General features: G+C 40.2%; 1 protein-coding gene across 1 annotated transcript; it reads right to left on the reverse strand.

Annotated features, from left to right (window-relative positions):
* Window positions 1-15,936: 15,936 nt before the first annotated feature.
* Window positions 15,937-21,389, reverse strand: krt8 (keratin 8). The gene is made up of 8 exons (XM_010745644.3): window positions 20,843-21,389; window positions 18,985-19,193; window positions 18,219-18,279; window positions 18,026-18,121; window positions 17,584-17,748; window positions 17,322-17,447; window positions 16,934-17,198; window positions 15,937-16,807 (listed from the first exon to the last, which is right to left on the reverse strand). The coding sequence occupies exons 1-8, from the start codon at window positions 21,257-21,259 to the stop codon at window positions 16,545-16,547; spliced, it is 1,602 nt and encodes a 533-aa protein (XP_010743946.2). The 5' UTR covers window positions 21,260-21,389; the 3' UTR covers window positions 15,937-16,544.
* Window positions 21,390-22,687: the final 1,298 nt, after the last annotated feature.

Genomic DNA, 22,687 nt, shown 5'->3' on the forward strand with positions numbered 1-22,687 from the left:
AAGTCACTGAAACACTGAGTAATGAGCCTTGAATTCCAGAGTGATATGTTTAATTCTACCATCATGTAATCTCTGCGTTCAGGCCTGCAGCTTGTACAGTAGATGCTTGAGGGCATGGCACATACTATCTTTCGTAGTCGTACTCTTTGTCCTTTAACAATTTGCTATTATCAGCAAGGATGAAGTGTTGCTACTTTTTAAATGTACTCATGAATATTTTTGAAAGTGTTTTAAACCCTTTAACTTTATTGGATAAACGTTAGCTTACAAACTAAAAGCATATCAGGAGTTAAAAGTAGACCAGATTTCTTGTTTCGGTCAGAATTGGAACTGTTGATACCTGTTGAAACCCATCTTGATAGCTCTGGTAGGTGTTGGCTTCCCAGTCTCTGAACTGTAGTAGCATCTAAACGGGAGTCACACCCCAAATGAAAATGCCATTACTTCACTCTCACTTCTAACATTCTCACGTCTGTATATCCAACGTACTGTATGTTCATGCATTTTTGCATGACTTAACCATGTTTGAAACACGTAAAATATGTTTATATCTACAAATTGTTTAGTGTTTCCATTGTTAGTTGTTTTTCCTACAACATACTTCAACTAAAGCACAGTTAATGTATGGTTAGGGCAGGGCAACTAAATCTGCTTGATTATGGTTGTTGGCCTCAGTGATCAGTGAACTAGGCAAACACCTGACCCAACACCTGACTCAAAGCACTGACCCAAAGAAAATGATGAATAGTTGTGTCCATAAAAAGGAGAAGCTACCAAACACGGCATTACGCCCAGTGATGAGCGGACGTGGCAGCTGCACATGTCGGCCGGTGCAGTGAGATTTGGCAGGCTGGGTTTGTTTCAGCAGTCAGGAAGGGAAGTTATCACTGCTGCTTTGATTTCCTGCATCTAAACCATGGAGTCATTGTGCAACACCGTGTCTATCTACTTTACCAGACGGCAATAATGTAACATTCTTATCATGTATCATTCAACAAGTGAGTGGTTGGGGGCAATGTTTGGTGCAGAAAATTGCACTATAGCCAGTACTGGAGTGTACATTTACTGCCAATACTGTACATTTACTAAGTACATTTACTTAAGTATAAGTACCTAAGTATCTAAGTACAAATTTGAGGTCATTCTCATGCACAAAGGGAAATATTTTACTCTTTATTTTACTCCAATTGATTAACAGATTTAGAGTTTGAGTTTCCTGAATATAAAACATGTGACGAGCTCATAAAATATAATGCTGTTTATACATTTTTGGCTGACAATTAACTGGCGATCTTTTATGGTTCTACCTTCTCTGATTTGAGGATTTGCTGCTTTCCCTTTACTTATTTATTTTATTTATTTATTTTAACATGTTAAATACATGTTCCTGATTACATGCTTAAAGTTAAGTTACACTTTTAACACAGGATTCATAATGGAGTATTTTTTCCATGTGGTATTAGTACCTAAGTTAAAGAACCTGCTGTCATGTTGTACTGTTCTGCAAGAATTCTGCAATGCAATACACATTAAAGATTTGTATTTTCATAACTTGTGTTTGATGTAGAAGTGTACATACTGTGATTGACTTGTGCACATTTATTCTGCATATGCACTTACTACATGCAAATACAAGATAAACAAGAGCCTCACCCTTTTACATTTTTAACCTTTCCATAAAATCTGACATTACAATAAATATCATTTACTTTCAGCTGAAAGCTTTTTCACCTTTCCCTCCCAGGCAGTGGCAACCACAAATCTAGTACAGGATTGTATTTGATCTCACATGATATGACAGGTGACATTTCAGGCTTTCTAGTCGGTGCATGTAGAGGAATGTTCACAAGCTCTCTGTGAGAACCAACCTTGAGATGGGAGTTTACTCTAGTGAAACTTGGCACGAGGCCCTGCTGAGACAGGAAAGACAAATTAAATGGATGGGGATCATGAGTTGATTCAGACGTGCGGGGTGGTTATACTACTGCATACTTGCTGTTTACTAGTGCCAATTAGGACAGCGTTTGTATTATACAACATTAGTGGACACTTTGCTGTAACTGGGATCATACTTGACAGCAACCTGCAGTATTGTGCTGTGGTAAAAATGTCAAGTTATTTTACTGTTTGTCTTGGCCAGACCACTCAGTCATTACAGTTAGTCATACAATGTGTGCCACACCTTAGTGATCAATTCAGGTGAGCCAAGCCTATTGAGATACACTGGAGAACACAATGTCGTCTCTTAAACACACTTTTTATGGTGCATTACACTTAATAATCCATTGGTTCAATATACATTTTAACAGTTGTACCATTACTGACTATTATTTATCAGTCACTTGTGCAGAGACTTATTCTACATGTGACTGCACTGATTACATTGCATTTGTCTGCAACTTTTTTTTTTTTAATAAGGCCGTAGTGTGCCACCTCTGTCAAGCTTGATTTAGCAGCTGTCACCAAACATTTTTGTATAGTGTAGCAAAGCACTCATTATAGAATCTGATCAACTTTTCCACTCCTTGTTAAACTAGCTTGTAAACACGCCTGCAATGCAAGAGAACATTTTGTCTTCATCACAAATAAAATCTGTACTTCTACTTCTTTCTCAATCAGTGACACTGAAGAAGAAAAAAAAATACTTAAAACTTAATTTTGCAAGCACACAATTTGTCTTCAGAGAAATGTGATGTTTCTAGTTTCTGCTTGACTGCATTCACTGCTGTTAAGTACTGCTCTTTCTTTGTTCCCCTCTTTTCTTTCACATGTTCACATGCAAAAAACTTGTTTTCAAGCTAGACTGTTCAGTTACACTGTTCTAGATTGTACTTTAATGCGGTGTTACACTGTTCTAGATGGTATTTTAATTCAGTGTCTGAGGTTATGCTCATGAGTTCAGTAAAGTCTGTCACTAATGATTGTATTGGAGACAGTTTCTTCCAAATATGGTAATGCAATACCTTGTCATTTTTGTAATACAAATGTTCTCAATGTCACCAATCTTACAAAGTCTGCTGTACAAATGAGCACCTTGTAATAAACTACAGCAATGTTATGGAATGTATATTCTCTTGTGCTCTATACCAGGGTTCTCAAACTTATTACTTAAAAGTCTGCATCTGATTTTTATTCAAGGTCAGATGTTAGGAATAATTGTCAATAACAGCTAAATTTAATCAATTCAGTTATGATTATGTCTCTTCATTGAGCCAGCATGCATAGAAACCCTATGTTGATGATAGAAACTGAGGCAGACACAGCTCAGACAGTTTGGTAGAAGTTATTAAGTGAAACAAGTTATCAGCTGAATAAGTTTAAAGTGAGAGCTCGGTACTGTCTGGTTCTGGGAAACGGTGCTCTGCTTTGTGAGTTCTGGTTCTTGTTTTTTGAAAACAGTGTCAGAGTAAGCGCTTCTTGTACTGTCCGCTCTTTGCTACTGTCCTCCCTGTGTCCTCCTCTAGCTTAACCTGCTACTTTTCTTCAGTTGATCACAGACAGATGGACAGTGATGAATGCATGTTGTTGCTGAATGTGGTAGCCTAGGGCTGGGTATTTAAAAAGGCTTGTATACTTTGGTTTTAAATTGGTGAGGATTTATACGAATGCAAAAATAGCAGATTTTATAACACACTGGCATATACTTTGAAATTACCATAACTCACAGTTGTCCTACTGTCATGTACTGTAATCCAAAAAACAGTATTATACTGTTAGATAAATTATGGTAGATGCGTTGTAAAATAACCACAACATCCACCGTTATTCTGCGGTCATATACTGTAATCCAAAATACGGTAATATACTGTTAAAATAAATAACAGTAGTTGCATTGTAAAATAACAATAAAATACTGGCGTCCCTGCTGCCAGTATTTTACTGTTATTTTACAGTGAAATTCTTCACAGTCTGTCAATCCTTCCATTTTCCATAACCATAGTGACATACTTTTATTCAAACTTCATTCAAGTAAAATATAGTTTCAACTAAATTAGAGTGTCTAGGTTAATGTCAAGCCCAGCTCATAAAGGTCAGGTTATTCATTGTGTAAGACTCCCTTTAGGCAACACACAAAAGGTTAAACCAATACACATAGTTTATGGCAGCAGCTGAAGAGTACGACGTGTTCCAACACTGCATACTCGTAATGCATTTGTAAAAAAAAAAAGCAGGGGCAAGGCGTTGTGGAGGTAAATCTACTAAAGTTCTCCGCCTTTACTTTTGTTTTCCTGTTAGTATTTTTATGACGGTAGTACGAGTGTAGTGCTTTTTAATAATAAAATACTATCTGTCTTTTATTTTCACCTGCATCTTTCTTTATACTTATAGACAGAGTTGTGTTCCTTCCATTTTTAAAGCAGACAGCAGCTGACAGTCAGCTTCATTACATTTCTATGATTAAGGTGTGATATTGACTGCATCTGTCTACAGTTCTATGAGTCCCTGCTCCCTATTTCACATACACACACATGATAAATAACCTTGTTCTACAATAGCCATGGGAGGGTTAATGGACCGAGTCCATCAAGCCAGAGGGGAAATCTCCATGACAGCATAAAGGGAAGATTATGATGGTTGCCACTTGCCACAACTTGAGATGAATTAGGGCGATTTAGCACAAGGTTAACCATGATGAGTGCAACGCTCCCTCTGTGTAGGACTGCTAGCCCTTTTAATTACATTACATTGTAATGCACAGGGTTATGATCTTTGACCAGCCCATGCAAATGGGTTTTTAGACATTCGCCTGATCCCATCTGCACTGCAAACAGAGCATGCATTTTACCCGCTGGAGACAAAACTGAAGGCAACAATACAAGAATCAAGCAAGAAGTGAAATGAATGCAGTCGAGGTCTGAGAGAGTGCAACACCAGGGCACAGAACAAGTATCACAAGTATCTTTTTGCAAGCCACGAATGTGAGCCATGAATGTGACACAAGAAGAAGCATCTGTCAGCATTCTGAACGTGTTCCAGTCATTGGGATACACCTTTCTACAACTACAAGAGCCAGAGGGAAAACTGGCACAGTGGAGGCAAAGTTGAACTTGAAAGTCATATTTCTTTGCTGCCTTCATTGACAAGCAAAAGTATGGTAACTCTGTGAGCATACATGTGTAGTATTGGGAAAGATGTGTTGAGTATTTAATTTTATTTCTTTATTTGAATTGTATCCATGTGTGTTCGGGTGAGTCACATTGTGTGTATGCATGTGTGTATGGTTCTTACATGGCACCAGCATCAAAGAAGTGACTGTTAATGAGATCTGGGAAAGATGAACCACACCCTGGCAACAATACCTGCATCCTGAGTGTGCACAGGTACACAAAATACTGTAGGGACCTCATCAAAAAGAAAAGGGTTTTAACATTGAAGTAACCAAATCTGCAAGCACTGCTTCAGTCACTGGCTTCTATACTGTCTGTTTAGGGTTAACATGAGACGCTCTGCTCACCTTGACTACGCCTTGTGATCCTATCACAAACAGAAAAGGGGCAAGCCTGGCAGTGGCTAACACCACCTGGAAATGTGTTTACTGAGAATGCAGACATACCCCATACTCTGCTATACCCCCAACAGGACTTTGCAGGGACATCTAGGCCTTCTCAAGCAACGCTGCAATGGTACTGTATAGGGCTGGTTCCATTCTTTACCGTCTTGGACATGAAGTGCAGCAACACAACAGAATGTGAATAATTACCATTAATTACAAAATCAAAATAAATAAACACCTAAGAGAATATCAGCGTCAGTTATCTCTCTGTAATTTGCATTTGCATTACACTCTTGCAGATGTCAGGTGTCAACAACATGCGATAAGAACAGATTTAGAGATGCACTGATGTGTTATCAACACGCTCTTACAAACTGTCGTGAAAGTTATGATAGGCATGTAAACTAGCTAGGCCACATCAAAATACGCACGCTACACCTATGATAACCTACAGGCATTCTAATGAGTATGTATTAAATCTGACAGTGTGAGCCTGAAAATGAATGCAGACACTTCAGATGGAGATTATTTATTGCACTTGTCATTTATATGAATATTTTGCGCGTATGAGTGACATGCAGCCCAGAGATAAGTTGGAGAGGCACTCGTGTTCTGTGTACGTTCTTACTCTAAGAACATGAGTCAGCTCGCCACAGTACAGCTGTGATATAACATATCACCATTGGCAGCTGTTCCCCTATAGAGAAGGCTGCCCTTGGGCCACGGTTCACACATTTACTGCGATAGCTATAAGGCATTAGTTCAGATTGCATTGTTTCAGTATCAGTATGTGTTTTCTGTTGTGCTTGAGTTTTATCATTGTTTTGCACTTCTTATCATTTTAACTCCAGGTTGTCACTTTGTCACTCTCTGAAATACCTAAGAGCAACTGATGTGACCTCAAATGTGCAGTGTGCACACGTGTCCTCAATCGTACATTCATTTTAGTTCTAAGTATGTCTTCAGTGCAGTTTGAATGAATGTGGGAGGATGGGGCTAGCAACATATTAAGACAGATGCAACCCAAGATGCCTGACTTGCACTCGAAAACAAATTTTGTGATGATGGACCAGTTCCAGACATCTTGCAGGCTACTGCAGAGTTAACAAACATGCAAGTCAAACTGTTGAACTGGAACAATATAAGATAATTTATTATCACATTGACTTTCACTAAAATAATATAATATGATAGGCCCTTGCTACAGTATATACAGTATCTCAATATTTCATACAGTACAATATAATTAAATACAAATTTGAGTTTGAATCCAACCTGTGGCTCTTTCCCGTCATTCCACATATCTCTCTCTCCGCATTCCTGGCACTCTTCAGCTGCCTCTATCAGAAATCAAGCTTGAAAAGGCCAAAGAAAAAAATATTTAAAAAAAACAAAACAAAAAAAACAAAACAGCAATCATCATTGCATATCTGTGATTCATTGCTACAGACGCCCCTCCCTACAATGGAAACCATGACAGTGATGGGTTTGCAAATGACCGTAATCTGAATCACTCTCAAGGGCCTGTTCTCAGCCCAACACATTGTTGGAGAGTGTTGTCCTACGAGCCTAAATGCACTGCCTGCATGTTTTATTTTGAGGCCCTGATTATCTGATTGCAGATATGTTGTTATCTCTGTTGTCTATGTTGGCCCATAAGTAACAAGAAGCTGCAGCGCATATGTGCCCATAGCACATTTTTTTAAAACTTCCAGATATCGACAAAGAGTCTTTTATAGTGCGATCTTACTAGTGTTGATTGACACATTAATAAATCTATGTTTGTTTGGCAAACAATCGAGTGCAGACGGTCAAACTCCTTTTTCAGCCAAGGTGGCATGTACACTAATCACCCTGCCCTAACTCCACACCTCCCAGGTACTGTGTATCTCAAGCTGTGCATCTCTCAAAGCAGAGACAGCAGATTTACAGTAAGGGTGCTTCAAGATGCCAACTTTTTGTTCTTGCAGGGCCAAAAAAAGAGTCAAAGTGTCATTTAACATCAATGCTGGCCTTTCATAGAGACACTTTCCCAACCTTTTCACCAACAACAGTGCAGCATATACATTTTCTTCTTGCTCTTTCCAGTTGCAGGAAACATTTGTACACATTATAGCCAAGTAATAAGCAAATACACAAATTACATAAATATCCACTCTAAATTACATGTAATAATATACATATTAATAGAAGTATAATATTGTATAAAAACAAACAAACACAGTACTCACTCTAAAAAGCAATGTGTTATTGGATGGAAATCCTCCTAGATCCATGTGGGTGGGGGTTCAGTCATTTAGTGGTTATACTAAGCGACAACCTCTGTGTCTGTGACTTGAAGTCTATGCAGAAGTGCTAAAAACTGCAGTTCCACAAATGTCAACTTGGGGCTGGCTACAGAACGAATCAGTCTCCATAAGCCCCCATGTTATGATGTCCAACTTTACAGCAGAAATAAACATGTTTACAGCCTGGTATAAAAAACAGTTTTGGTCTCTATAGCTAATTTCCCCATTCATGACAACTGTACTGTAACTGTAACTCACCCACTCAAATTATATTAAGCCTGTTATGCATAATTAGATGATCAGATGGCTTATTAGAGCAGGCGTCTTTCAGCCCACCTCAGGTCTGGCAATTTTTAGATTAACTGGTGGAAGAAGCAGGACAGTCAACATGATGCTGGGCAGGGCCTCCCTGACCTTCAAAACAGCTTTTCAGAAACCTGTGTGATGTCACGCAAGTCTATTCTTTATACTGTCAGTGGGTTATACACTCCAAGGATATGGTAAGTCATGTGTTTAAAAGGTATTTCTTGGCTCTCTTGAGGTACATCCTGTTGGAAAATCACATTGTACTATGTATAACTGACACTGTATACTCTATAGGCCTCTTCTAAGTTCTCCTGTTTGTTTTGTTCTCACATCTCTTTCTACCCCTATACATGAGACATTATCAACTGTACAGTTTCATGACTGATGTTGCACAAAGAGCTTTTAATACATTTTACACTACACAGTAATAATAAGTATAGAATATATAGTATAGCAAGAACACATGCTGCAGAGACTGTGTTATGTAATGCAACTAGTCACAGCTCAAACCATTCTACAATATATACTATATGTCATTTTTAAGATTTTTCATCTCAGCACATTATCCTTCCTTTTAGCGTTTACTTTGCAGTGCCTTCAAAAAGTGTCATGGGACTGATTTATGGTCATTTCTGCTTTTCCACCACACCTGTAAGTTTTGGCTTGTTCCCCTCGGGTACCTTATAGGCCAGCTGTGTCAGAAAAGAATGCCAGCCACCTGAAGGTAAAACCACACCTTAAAGCGTGTCAATAATGAGTTCACTGGATTTTTAAACTCTCCCCTTTCTCCTCCAATTATAACTTGTCCCATTCAGTCTGCCTGTGACTCTTCAAAAGGTCAGCAAGGCTTAACAACAGGTAGTGAGCAATTAAGTGCATACCTCTGGAGTCACTTTCACAGAATGAGCAAACTCTTTTTTCTGATGCTCAAGTATTAAATGCCAAACATAATAGTCTGCATTTACGTGAACAAAACCTTTACCTGTTGAGGTGTCTCGTCTTGTCTATACTTCTCAAATGACTTTTACACCCACATTGTTGTTACGCTATGTAAATTTGCATATTGTACTACTTGCTGATAATGTCAACCTGTGACATTAACTAAGATGATATGGTGTTGTTCTTCCAGTCCCTTTCAACACAAATCAACAAACCTAACCAATCATTAATTCCTTTGGCAGCTGATAAAGTTTGGCATCTGTAGCAGAGCTGTGATTTTATTGTGTGTCATACAAGGCAACAAGACAAACAAATATGATGTCACACACAGCAACTAAGATGATTGAGATCTTTTATTGTTCTTGCACACAGACAGGCTTAGACTGGTAATCTGCCAATTCTGACAACCATCAGATGGTCCGGTTCACCTACTGGGCTGTGATGTATTCACCGTTTTACAGCTGCTACACAATAAAAGCTTTGTGTTAGTCATACGCGCATCACATAATGTCACGATTGCTGTCATTACACAATTTAGCCATTATGTCAAATTGGCTTCAAGCCCGGTGCTTCCAGTTTCTGGGGGGCTTGGAGTTGTAAGTGCCCGATCCTTGCTCTCTCATCAGAGATGAAGGAAGCTAGCTCAACTGGTACTTTCATCATCATCTCCGAAGAAAGAAACGTTTAAATGAGAACGTCATCAAGATTTACTAAGGTTACTAATGTTACCTTAGTAGCTACCTTCATTTTTAGCTGAAAAAATAAAACATAAGTGATGTAAGTAGCTAATGAGTGAGCCATCTGACTTCCCTCTAATCTTAAGAGCTGCACATGCAGAGCACATCAGCACTGACAGCAGTTACGTGGAAGACATGAAGCAGGACTTAAAACCATGTTATTGCACTGTTGGTGGGCAAACACGTTTCTGGATCAGATACAGTGTGAGTGTTTGTCAGTGTGAGATCTTTGATCATTTAGACATTTGTTTCTCAGAATCCACATAAGTTTTTTGATGACACACCCATAAGGAGAGCCATCAGAGTCTGATCTGATTGGATGTTGAACCCCATGCTTAAACAATAGAAATTTCAGCTTACTCAAAGCATCTCATTCAGAGCTGTTTCTACCTGTTTGGGGACCCTTTTGCCAAACTCTGATGATCTGAGGCGATGCAACAGTCCGTTACAGGCTAGAGTACATTAATAAATGCAAAAACATGCAGCATGTTCCTGACAAATGTTTATGGTACTACAATACTTTGAAATCTTTGGATCTGTTTCTGTGATTATTGTGTAGATCCACAGGTCTGATGTTTGAGGCCACTGCACACGATCAACATCAGCAAAAGCTATTATCTATAGCATGCAAGTGCCAACAAAAATTTTGGGAGAATACTTCTTTTATTTAATGAGTCTGAACTTGCATCTGTATAGTCTGCACAGAGCAAGAAATGGCCCTGATCTCATTGCATCCCTTGTCTCTGATGCACTTTTTCATGCTGTGGAAATCTGACTGAAGTCAAAAAGGTAATTTACTTCAGTGCAAGCATCTATAATAACCGACTGAGAGTCAACAGTTGACAGACAAATATTTAGCATGTCAAAGTGAGTGCCTTCTTTAGAAGGCCTAAACGGATCTGACATCTCCACTGTCGTGGTACTGTCGTGTGTCAGAAGAATTCCTGTACTTGACTTCACATTTACGGTGGTTTGGAATCACTTATTTCTGATTTATGCCTTCACACTCTGCCACACCCAAACACACACACACCCGGAAACAGGCACCAACACTACACGCTCAGACTAGTCTACATTATGTTCTTCCCATTGGATTAGAAAAGAAGCACTAAAAAATCGGCTAAGGATGGATTTCTGCGTTTGCCTGTTCACTGTTGACCAGATTTATACTGATGACTTTTTTTTTATCCGCCTTTCATATTTGCTTCTTGTACCACTCCTTACAGCACCAAGCCTCTGCATGGAGACAGGCTCTGACAAGAACTAACACCTACCTATAACCCCTTTTAAGAGAAACTTTCCTTTTTTTTCTGGGAGTCAAATCTGACTTATTTCATTCTTGATGAGTTATGCTGATGCCGTGCCCAAACCTGCTTTCTGCTGGCAGTGGTAAAAAACAAGCCGCGCCTCTGGGCTCCAATCAGAAAAGAGGGTAGGCTTTAATAACTGTACTGGGTGAGTCTGATTAAAAATGACAATGAAAGCACCAAGGTGGTTACCGCCCTATGCTCCCCCCTTCCACACCACACACTCTTACAAACACACACTTGGCTCAGCTCTTAAGAGTCTCACTGGTACTTTTACTTCTATTTTTTGCACCCTTTTTTTTTAAATCAAAGTATGTACTGGGGAAATGTTAATGCCCCTTTAAAATCCTAACGTTAATACCCCTTCACACATAAATGTGCGCATAAAAACATACTTTTTTTTTTTAATGTTAAAATATTTTTTTAAACCAACCTCAGTCCTAATCATACATATCAAATACTGATGATTTTTTTAACCCTTAAATTGGCAAGTTTTTGTCATGTTGCACGTACAATTTATGGTCTAAAAAACACAAAAAATGATTTATTTTTAATATACTTCATGCAAACCATATTATTTATGGTTTGATTATTGCATCTTGACTTCATGCAAACCATATTATTTATGGTTTGATTATTGCATCTTGGCGTATGTGAAAGATTAGCAGCTATATGTATTTATATGTATTTTAATTTGTTTTGTAGTGTTATACAGTATTTCATAAAATCTTCACTAATCTGCACTTAAAAGCTGCAGGCCTCAAATGAATGTGCACATTTATGTGCATAGGAGTAACAACAGGTCTATTTTAGTCCACGTTGTTTACAATAGGCTAGAAATAGCAAATACATAAAAAAACAACATGCATGAAAAAAATGATAAAATATGCTAGAAAATAAAAAGCCAAATACACAAAAATGTGCAAAGGGGCATCAGAGGTTGGAAATAATCCCTGGAGAGATTATTATGTAACATACTACATGAAGATTTCCAGCTGCTCACGGGTGAAGATTCAAGGTTAAGATAAAGTCTTAAATCTTAAGACGACCATTAATCTTTTCCAAGTAGTTAAGAAGGGGACAGAGAAGCAAAAGGATTCATTCCATTGTATGCAGCACCTGAGACCCACGGATCAGTACTCAGTACTACCACCAGGTCTACATTTTACTCTTTGGTGTACCTTGACTTCCCTCCAGCCACTGACCTCTCTCTTTTCTTGCTTTTCCATGTCAGGTTCTCTGGGTAAAATCATAATGGTCGTAATAACCTGCGACACACTAAAAGTAGAGAGGGAGAGTTAAGGCAGCCCGGCCTGATGACCTCAATGCAATACATGCTGAAGCTAGTGTACATACTCACTTATGTTTTAGACTAATATTTGAAATGATTGTTCCCTTGGTTAATGTTTTATGTTGTGAACAACAGCAATGTCTCACTGTCCAATGTGAGCACAGACATGATGTAACATTCAATCTTACACTTGATTCTGATACAAGGCTCCTCAAGGCCCAAAGAGATCAAGGAAGAATTAAGGACCAGCCTTAGTTGATATTGAAATGCTTAAACAACCTAATCATTGAATTTGAACTGAATTTTATTCAACCACCTGACAGGTAATAAACACTAAACCTAGGCCAGCGAGGCCACATAGGCTTTGTCCAAAAATTTAAATGAACATGTTACATGTTTAATCAATAATAATGATCCGATAATGTATTGCATACAAATAATTTCAGTCATACTCTTGCTTAAGTAAAGGCACAGTTAATCTCTTTATGCCATACAATGAGTGAAAGTTGTCAGATTGTTGTTGTTGGAACAGCCAGCTGATAAATTAATGGCACCTGTCATCTGCTGTCATAACAGTATGTGTGAAATTAACACGACCTGCATATTTGCATAAATACACAGTTAGTACTACGATGCAGCATGTTGGCTGCTCTCCCAGTTTCTGTGAGTTGAAAATCATGGGAAATACATATGCTTTAGACACCAAAAAGTCTAGTTACAACACATGAGGTCATTCTTGATTGTTGAATGTTATGTTTTACTAAGCAACCTGAGAAGTTGTTAATCATGCATGGATTTTGTTTTTTAGGGTAGATACTATAAGGCCCACACCCTTGGCCACACTGATGTTAATAGACACTTTACTGCATCTTAGGAATTGGCGTGTTGGGTGATTTTTTTGTGTCCCTGAAGGCAACACACCCACTGGTGACACAGATCAGTCACAACTGCAGTACATGTAGTGTGCAGGGCTCTGAAATACTGCATGAAGAACAATAAGTATAAATGTGCAAATTTATATTAGTGAATCTAAAATCAGGTATCCCACCAGCCTTACGTAACTATTATGCAACATCTCGCTTTGATAACTTCACCTGTACTAAACTGTTGTAGTAGTAGCTGGAGTAGTTGTGGCTCTGTCTTTTCTAAAGATGAGCTAAATATGAATTATATTGTGCCAATAATGGTAATATGTTCCCATAGCTACCAGCATTGTGTAGGCCTACATGTAGTAAAGTTTTATTCCAGTGACACTGAAGACTTCACCACAGTGAACGTTCAAAAAACCTCAACGAAGTCACAGGGGTTTCTGGGAAGATGCAGCAGTCACGCACCCTTGAAAAATCTCAACTCCACATCGTGCATTTCTCCTGTGCACACACTAGTTCGACTGAGGATAAAACTCTACTGCCTGATTTATTTGTATGAATAAACGTTTGTATGTGTGCGTAATCTTTGCTTCAAATGCCGTACTTACAGGACTTAATTTATTTTGTGCATTCTGACAGACCCTTTTCTCCTCCCATTGCATACCTCGCCAACAGCATCTGCCCGTAAATGATTATGAATCACAGACTGTGATAGCATCACACCGTGATGCTTTGGGTGGAACCACTGCATCTGATGCACACTTTATTGGCTCGGGCATGTAACCTGAAACATTTTTTCTGGAAGTTCAATTTCGAAATGATTTATTACGCTTGAGAATAGACTGCCAGAAAACTGTCAGTACATTTTTTTCCACTTCACTCTATCTAAAGTAAAGGATCATATAGTAATGAAATTCATTATTATAGTCATCATTATTAGTGAATTTAAAAAATGTGAAGAGTGAGACTTACAACACAATCCTGCCTTCTTGTGGGAAAGTCAAATGGATGCCTGCTCAGGTTGCTACATGCTGAAATGCTTAACTACCCTCCTGACATTTCTCCATTAAAGGTGATTTTTTTTTTATACACTGTATTATGCTATTAAATATTTCAGATTAAAAGACAACTCATGTGAGATTCCTCTTCTACATGTGCACACTGTTTCAGCTGTGGAGAAGGATTAAAAACTAACAAACGGAGCTGCAGGGAGACACTGAGAGACAACACGTCTGCCTGTATTGTGAGTCAATATGCCAAGTAAGCAAACACACACACACACACACAAACAAACATTTTGTACGTGTCATGTGTCACCGCTCTGGTATGCATCGGGTCTGACTGATTTAATGTCACATAAAACTGTTCACTGTTCAGTTTTTTAAGCCTTCTTGCAAGGCAGGAAGTCTTTTTTGTTTGAGATAAATATAAATGTGTCATGTTTTTTTTAAACATTGGTTTCTTTTTAAAAGAAAAGCAAGATAAGACCTTGTCAGTCCAGAAAAGCAAGCGGGCTTTGTGTTGTTTTGCATTGCGACAGGTCAGTTTGGGTCAGCAATATGCCCTGTTGCAGTCCTACGTCTCACACATACACACACACACACACACACACTGCATATACTCAGAGGGTGCATTAACTCTCAGTGCTCATCCTGATCATAGGATGCCTCCTGGTGGTTAATTATTTTAGTGTTTTCTTCATACACCACTGACTGTGTGTCTGAATGCTGTTTATATAGATAAACTGGAGCTGACCACTACAGCCATCCACCTTTTAGCACAAGAGTTGTGAAATATGAAATACCCAAGACAAAGCATTACTCTGCTATTTGCAAAAACATCTTTCTCCTGAAACAAAAGTTTCTGCACAAACGCAGAAGCTATAAGCTATATGTTTGCTGGACATATTACCAGTCCAGTAGTTCAAATCCATGTAAGATTATGTGTCACACAACAAAACATCAAATGATTAAAAATGGGTGTAGCTGGGGTACCCGCGGACCACAGAGGTATACTTTCTGTTATATTTCACAGGTGTTTAACTATATGGTTTATGACTTTATCAGTCAGTTTATTCCTAATGACCTCTGTCCAATTTATTGTGGTCCCAAAAACACCCTGAGGATGCTGTTTAAATAGATGGAGCTATTTGGTGAGGGTCAGGGGTAGGGTTAGCAAGTTTCACACACTATTAGGGGATACATTTGAAGGAGACATACAGTACACTCATGTGTCTGTAAACAACCCTAAATACTGCCCTTCCTAAGGTAAAACGACTCGAAGTCTTGCAATGGAAAAATAGAATACATCCTTTTGTTCATCACATGGAAGAATTCATGTGTAAAACTATAAGTGAAACATCCAACTTTTTCATATAGTTCATTCATGTCATCATAGCAGTGAAAACATAGGTGTCATTAAAAGCACTGGATTCCATTTAGGAAGCAGTTTCTAGGTGGTACAGTGTACGTTGACTCGCTGACATGGCTAACAGTGAAATTTTATTTTAAAACTAGATTTTAAACTAGACTTAGACAGATGCTCACCTTAGGCTCACCTTAATCTTGACTAGTCGTTGGTAGTTTTCAGCCACTGTCAAATATGCTGTCTAACAAACCAGCATTCCTTTAAGCACTATCAAATATGTCAGTACAGAAATACTTATATATGTTTGTGTTTCATCAAAAATGAAAATAACAAATTGATTTTTTTCAGTAAACACGTTTTTATTTGTTTTGGTAGCAAAAACAGCACCTCAGGACAACATTATGACGTGGGCAGCCTCCTAAGGGGTCGAACAGTTTCAGTTACAGGACACGCACAGGGAAGACATGCACTACCTACTGTAGCAGGCAATTTTAAGACATTAGTTGACTAACAATGCTGAAGCACTGTTTCAGTACATTCACGTTCCTTTGACAAAACCACAGTCCATTTGATGCAACACTATTCCTACTATTCTCTGTGTGAAATAGCTGTAGATTTCAAGGGAGTGTTTTATATATCTTTTATGTTTCATAGTTGCAATTTGCCCAGTTTTTTTTTATCTCACTTTGTGAAACAAAGCTACTTTTTTAGTACAGACAGTTAGACATACAAAATAAGTTCTTTGGTCCCTTTCAGATCTTTGGTAGTGTTAGAATCATTTATTGCTTCATGAAAGACAGAATTAGGCCCTGCTGGAAAGTGGCTGACAGGCATTTCACTTCAGACTTCTTTATTATGATAGTTTGGGGGGTGAACTCTAAGTATAAAACTACCAGAGAGGCAGAGGAGATTGCAGCAAGGTGGCTTCACCTCTAAACTAGACAGCTCAATCCTCAATGACCTCAGAGGACTCAGACACAACTTTGCCGTCCCTGGTCTCAATCATTTTGATGACGACATTCTTCTTGCTCTGGGTGCTGTAGCCTCCGGAGCTGCCGCCGCTGAAGCCGCCTCCGCTGCTGTATCCGCCTCCGCTGCTGTATCCGCTGCCATATGAGCTACCGCCACCATATCCGCCGCTGAAACCGCTGGAGTAGCCGCTTGAGTAGCTGCTCCTCATGCTGTCTGCGGGAAAACCACTGTAGCTTGCTGTTGATAGAAGGGAGTTAGGAGAAAACAGTTAAATCTGTCGGCCAAAACTGAAGAATGTAACAAACTCTAATCATTGAAGAAAATACAAAGACAATGAAGGCAAGGTCGATGAAGATGACTTACTGCTCTGTTGGGAGATGTTGATAGCCTTGATGCCATTCGCCAGCCTGTCCTCCTCTCCCTCCAGCAGTTTCCTGTAGGTTGCAATCTCAATGTCCAGAGCGAGCTTGACGTTCATCAGGTCCTGGTATTCTCTGATCTGGCGGGTCATGTCCTGTTTGGCTCTCTGCAGGGCGTCTTCAAGGTCCTTAATGCGTGCCTTGGCGTCCTTCACTGCCATCTCACCACGCTCCTCAGCTTCAGCGATCTGGGCCTCTAGGTTGGCACGCTGGAAGAAGATTTTTTTCAAAGTAAGTCTTTGTCTGCTCTCTCGATTGTTAAATAACACTAAAGGACTATATATTATAACTCAATGTGGTGGACCATGGTGCCAAAACACTTTTTCCCATACCTGTCCCTTGACGGCATCAATCTCTGATGTCAGTCTCTGGATCATGCGGTTCAGGTCTGCGATCTCTGTCTTGGTAGCCCTCAGGTCATCTCCGTATCTGGTGGCCGATGTCTGCATCTCCTCATACTACATAAACATCAGCAAAACTAAAATTACAAACTGGAAAACCCCTCAAAAAACATATTTATCTTTCTAAATTTAAAAAGAGAGTGCCAGAACTTGAGTTGCACAAAAGAAAAATTCAAAAAGAGTTCTTCAATACCTTGGTCTTGTACCATGTCTCTGCCTCAAGGCGGCTGCGGTTGGCGATATCCTCATACTGAGCCTTGACTTCAGCCACAATGGAGTCCATGTCCAGGTTTCGGCTGTTGTCCATCTCCACAATGACTGAAGTATCCTTGATCTGGCTCTGAAGTTCACGAAGTTCCTGAAGGAATACAACAAAAAGACATAAAAGAAAGATCAGTCAACCGCACCTCATTGTGGAAACCCATCCAGCTAATGTACTTCTAGGCATGGTAAAGGAGTCTTGTCAAGGTGCTCCACAGATGCTAAGAAATGCTAAAAGAATTCACAAATTTCTTAAGCATGATATGACTGGATTACTAAATCACAAAAAAACGAAAAAAGAAAGAAAGCAAAAGCCAAAGCCAAAAGGAAAAGCAGGAAACAAACAACGTGACTAAGCTGATTTTGTGCCGTACCTCCTCGTAGATCGACCTCAGGAAGTTGATCTCATCTGTCAGACTCTCCAGCTTGGCCTCCAGCTCAACCTTATTCATGTAGGCCTCATCGACATCCTGGAACCGTTTGAAAACGTTTGTTAGAGTGAGACATCACAAAGAGACAGGGTTTCAAATTTGCATCTCAAAGACAAGATGAACTGATGATGCTGACCTTCTTGATGAGGACAAAGTCGTTCTCACACTCTGTGCGTTTGTTGATCTCATCTTCATACCTGAGAGAAAAAAAAAATACAGTTTATTTATTAGATGTTGAATATTCATGAAGTGTCTCATCTCCTGTGCATGCTCAGTTTTGAGAGTTTATACACTAATGTAACACTAGGAGGTGCAAGTAGTCCATCCCTAGCTCTTGAACTCTTTTGGGACATTTCCCTCACACAGTTTCTGTTGACTCAGGGCCAAGCGTGAGAGGTGATATTTATCCCATGGGACTTTTCATAACTAAGCTGATATGGTCCATTTGTCCATGAACAACTGAAAAATGTGTGGAGCACTATTGTACTTGTTTGTGTTAGAGACCTGTGTGTCACCACACTCGTACCCTCTTACATAAAGCCAGAGACAGTTTTGCTTACAGCTAACTCTGTTAAATGATTTTTACCTCCGGTCATATGTAATGTAATGGGAACGTGCTTCCTGAGTGTTGTAATTCCCAAGAGTTTGTCTGACGCAAGACAACTGACAGATGTAGGGAGTAGTCCACAAAAAGATGAACTCAGTGTACTGCAAGACTTGTCTTGTAGCGCAAACTATTCTAATGTAAAAAGAAAACATGTATTTTATTTGTGAGCTAAGTTTCTATGCATTTGGAAAACCTGTCCAGTGCATCTTAAATAAAAAAGCTCTAAATAGAACTCTTTTAGGAGGAAACAGGCCTGGCATAAGTCCAGGTTGGTTGTTGTTAGTTCCACACTCACTTGTTCTTGAAGTCCTCCACCAGGCCCTGCATGTTGTGCAGGTCGGCCTCCAGCTTCATCTTGTCGTTGCCCAGGCTGTCAAGCTGTCTGCGCAGGTTGGCGATGTAGGCCTCGAACATGGCGTCAATGTTGGAGCGGGTGGTGGTCTGTCCCTGTAGCAGGTTCCACTTGGTCTCCAGCATTTTGTTCTGCTGTTCCAGGAAACGGACCTGATGTGCAGAGAAAGGAGCAGAAAGAGGACGAAGAGGGGTTATTTGTGAGCTGCCAATCAAAATGCCTGTACAAAGAATCATGTTTGTTTACTATAACGAATATGTGAAGATGTAATCCTTGTCATTAGATATAAATTCTCATGAAATTCCTTTTAGTACTATGATATAACTGTAGTCTGCTCTGCCATCGCCTCCGGGATAATATTTTAATAATCTATCATCACGATCTATTTATGCCTCCTTTTCAGCGTCTAAACTCTTTATTGTTTCAAGCTTTGTAAGCTTTTGTAGGCTGTGTTTCCAAACTGGCTGTGCTTTTCCAAAGGAAGGCCTGACGTATGTGCATCCTGACAGGAGGTAGAAGGGAGGTAAGAACAAGAGGAGGTTGGAAAAAGCCGGTGATGGATGAATAGCACTAGTTAACCCCTTTTGCGCATGTCTTCCTGTTTTTGTACAGAAGGGTTCACAGCCGAACGACATGAATGCATAGACAGAAGGGGGGTGAAGTCAAGCTGCATCCAAAGACAGATGCAGGAAGGTAAATATTTAACTGTGTTACAGATAGGAAAGTGAGTGGGTGATTTTATAAGCTGAAGTGAGAGGGGAGGTGTGGGCTGAAAAGGTGTTTGCATATTTGTGAACAGTAGAGATAGCAGATATGTGACTCAGTGGACCTTGCTCCCTGACACTGTACTACTAGGTGAGATCTAACTGACAACCTCCTATGGTCGTCATTTGGACTCCAAATAGACCGCTAACACAAGATAACAGATGATAGCGTGTAAGTTAATCTGGTTCGTGTTGAAGCGTGCAAAATGCACTTCATCTTCATTTAATCAATGCACCGGGAGGAAGGACAGTTGATATGTAGCCAGTCAGCTGGAGTTGACCAGAACATGAAACCAACTGGCCCTTTTAAATATTAACCCACTGCTGAGATCTTGGGGGAGAGGTAAACTCCTGAGTGATGCATAAATGCTTCACTTAAATGCTGATTTGAATGATTAAAAAGTCAATCTATTCAGGCAGGCTAGTTGCTCTTTTTAAAATGTGTCACAGTGACAGAACGTATTGTCATTAGGGCAACAATAGCACTCAGTACTGACTTTATATGTGTGTGTGTGTGTGTGTGTGTGTGTGTGTGTGTGTGTGTCTGGGAGGGGTGGGGGCCACCAGGTCAGTAGAAAAGAGCCACACCCCAAATAAGGGAGGGACCATTCCCAAGGTAACTCGTATCACAAGCCCTGAGCTGACACACCCTTTGCTTTCTCTCTCTCTCTCTCCCCCCTCTCTCTCTCTCTCTCTTTGTCTTTTGTCAGTCTCTCCTTTCGGCAAGTCTGTTTTTCATCACTATAAAAGGGCAGTCTGAGCCAAAAGATAAAGTTTGAGCAATGCATTTTTGGGACTTGACGAAAGCAGAGTGGGCAATAAATCAACTTTCTCCACAGCAGGAAAGCAGATATCAGCATTACTGGGCATGTGGCAAACATATGGAAGTCTTTATCAAATATTGCAGGACAATGTCACAGCACTGTGAACACTTTCCACCCACCTAAAGCAGGCCCTGTCTGCATAAAGAAAAGAATAAGGTAAAGAATGCTTGACCTACACATGTTCAGGATCTGCCCTCTGTTACTAACTCTTACCTTGTCAATGAAGGAAGCAAAGCGGTTGTTGAGGGTCTTGATCTGCTCCTTCTCCTGGGTGCGGACAGCCTGGATGGTGGGGTCAATCTCGAGGTTGAGGGGGGTCAGCAGATTCCTGTTCACGGTCACAGCAGTGATTGGGGCCTGGGCTACCATGCCACCTCCAAAGCCTCCACCAAAGCCCATGCCGCCACCCATGCCGCCAGCCATGCCGCCACCCATGGCCGAGCTCAGGCCATAGGCAGAGCTGCTAGTGATGCCACCACCAGCACCTCCACCAAAGCCCCTGCCTCCATAGGAGCTCTTGACAGTGAAGCTCTTGCGGGCGTTGATGCTTGGTCCAGAGTAGGAAGCACTGCTGAAGTTCCGTGGGGCAGAAGAACTCCTCACGCTGTAACTGGTTCTGTAACCTGACATTCTGAAATTTGGAGTAGTTTCTTTCTTTTGAATGAAATGAGTCTGGGAAGGTCAGACCGGCTCGGTTGGCAGGTAGGCAGGCAGGCCAGCAGAGGGGAGAGACCAGAGTGGATAGAAAGGAGAAGAAACTACTGAGGAGTTTTAAAGCCTGTTTCTGTGGGAGGGGACTGTGATGAGCTCCCATTGGCTGAAGGTCTGGGTGAGAAAGGGAGGCAGGGCTGTAACATTACACTCCTATGACATGGAGTCTAGTCACTCAAAACCATTACCTGGTCTTTCTACAAGCTTCTCTCTGTTGTTCGGTCTTTAGAGAGGATTGTGGAGTTGTTATCTACGTAATCTTTGCTTGTGTCTCTTTGTAGGTTAAAGAATTCAAACACACCCCCGCTGAATCAACATGTAAGATCGGGAGGTCTGGTCAAATTTTAGAAATCCAGCTGCAGCTGGAAAAAATGTGTCCGTGTGTGGGTGGGTGGGTGTTGTTGGGGAGGTTCAGTGTTTCAGACAGAAATGTTAAAATGATTTTTAACGTCACTAAAGCCGTGTAGACTTCAGTCAGTCCATCAGCAGCAGCACTACAAGCTCAGCTGTTTTACATACTGAAATACACAGGAAATTACCTCATAGCACATAAAGCAATGTTAAACCACAGACTGTCACGTACAAAGAATCGCTAAACCATCATCATAGTTATATAATGTGGCATTGATCTTCTCATCTAACTTAGGAAAGCAAATAAGATGAATTTATTAAAAATGTTGAACTTAACCCAGAGCGTTTGAGTGCTCATACATACTGCACTGAGATGAACGTCACACACCATCAAAGCATCACATCATCAAACTCAGTTGTGAGCATCTATTAAAGACAATAAAAGTTCTTCTAGTTCTCTATTCATTGGCAACTAGAGGTGTGTTCTCTGACTGCAACCCTAACCCTAACCCTAACCCTCGCCCATCCTCTCCGTCCTTAGTGCAAAGGAGAAACTAAGGTGGCAGTGAAAGACCCTATCTAGAGCTTTAGTTTGCTTTAGTTTGTCTATTCCAGGCTACTGTAGAAACATGTCTTCTGAAGCCAGGAGTATAGCCGTTACTACAGCGGTATCCTACAACAAGACATTTTGGACTAGTATTAGCAGTTTTGGATGCTTTAGGGCTCAAAATTATTTGGCTGCTGCAAGCAACCTGTGAAAGTGTTGTTCTGAAGAGAACACACACCACATGTACTGCTCTGTGTGCTTGTATCTGCAAACCAGGTGAACTGCACCAACCAGCTGGCTTTCATTACTATAGAACAGGAATAAGCTTAGGCCAACGCCATTAAGCCTGAGGCTTTTAAAAACAATGAACACGAGTGTCAAGAGTTTATTTTATGCATATAAACAACTGTGTGCCCACGGGTCTGTCTACATGACACAAGGGTGATGCA

This window comes from Larimichthys crocea, chromosome XV (assembly GCF_000972845.2).
Source record: "Larimichthys crocea isolate SSNF chromosome XV, L_crocea_2.0, whole genome shotgun sequence".
Taxonomy (NCBI): domain Eukaryota; kingdom Metazoa; phylum Chordata; class Actinopteri; family Sciaenidae; genus Larimichthys; species Larimichthys crocea.

Excerpts from the sequence above, each read along its gene's own strand:
- krt8 (XM_010745644.3), bottom strand. The coding sequence starts at position 21,259 with ATGTCAGGTTACAGAACCAGTTACAGCGTGAGGAGTTCTTCTGCCCCA. Across the intron at positions 17,749-18,025 it reads TGAGGTCGATCTACGAGGAG|GAACTTCGTGAACTTCAGAG; the intron begins GTACGGCACAAA and ends GTATTCCTTCAG. Across the intron at positions 17,448-17,583 it reads AGACATGGTACAAGACCAAG|TATGAGGAGATGCAGACATC; the intron begins GTATTGAAGAAC and ends ATGTTTATGTAG.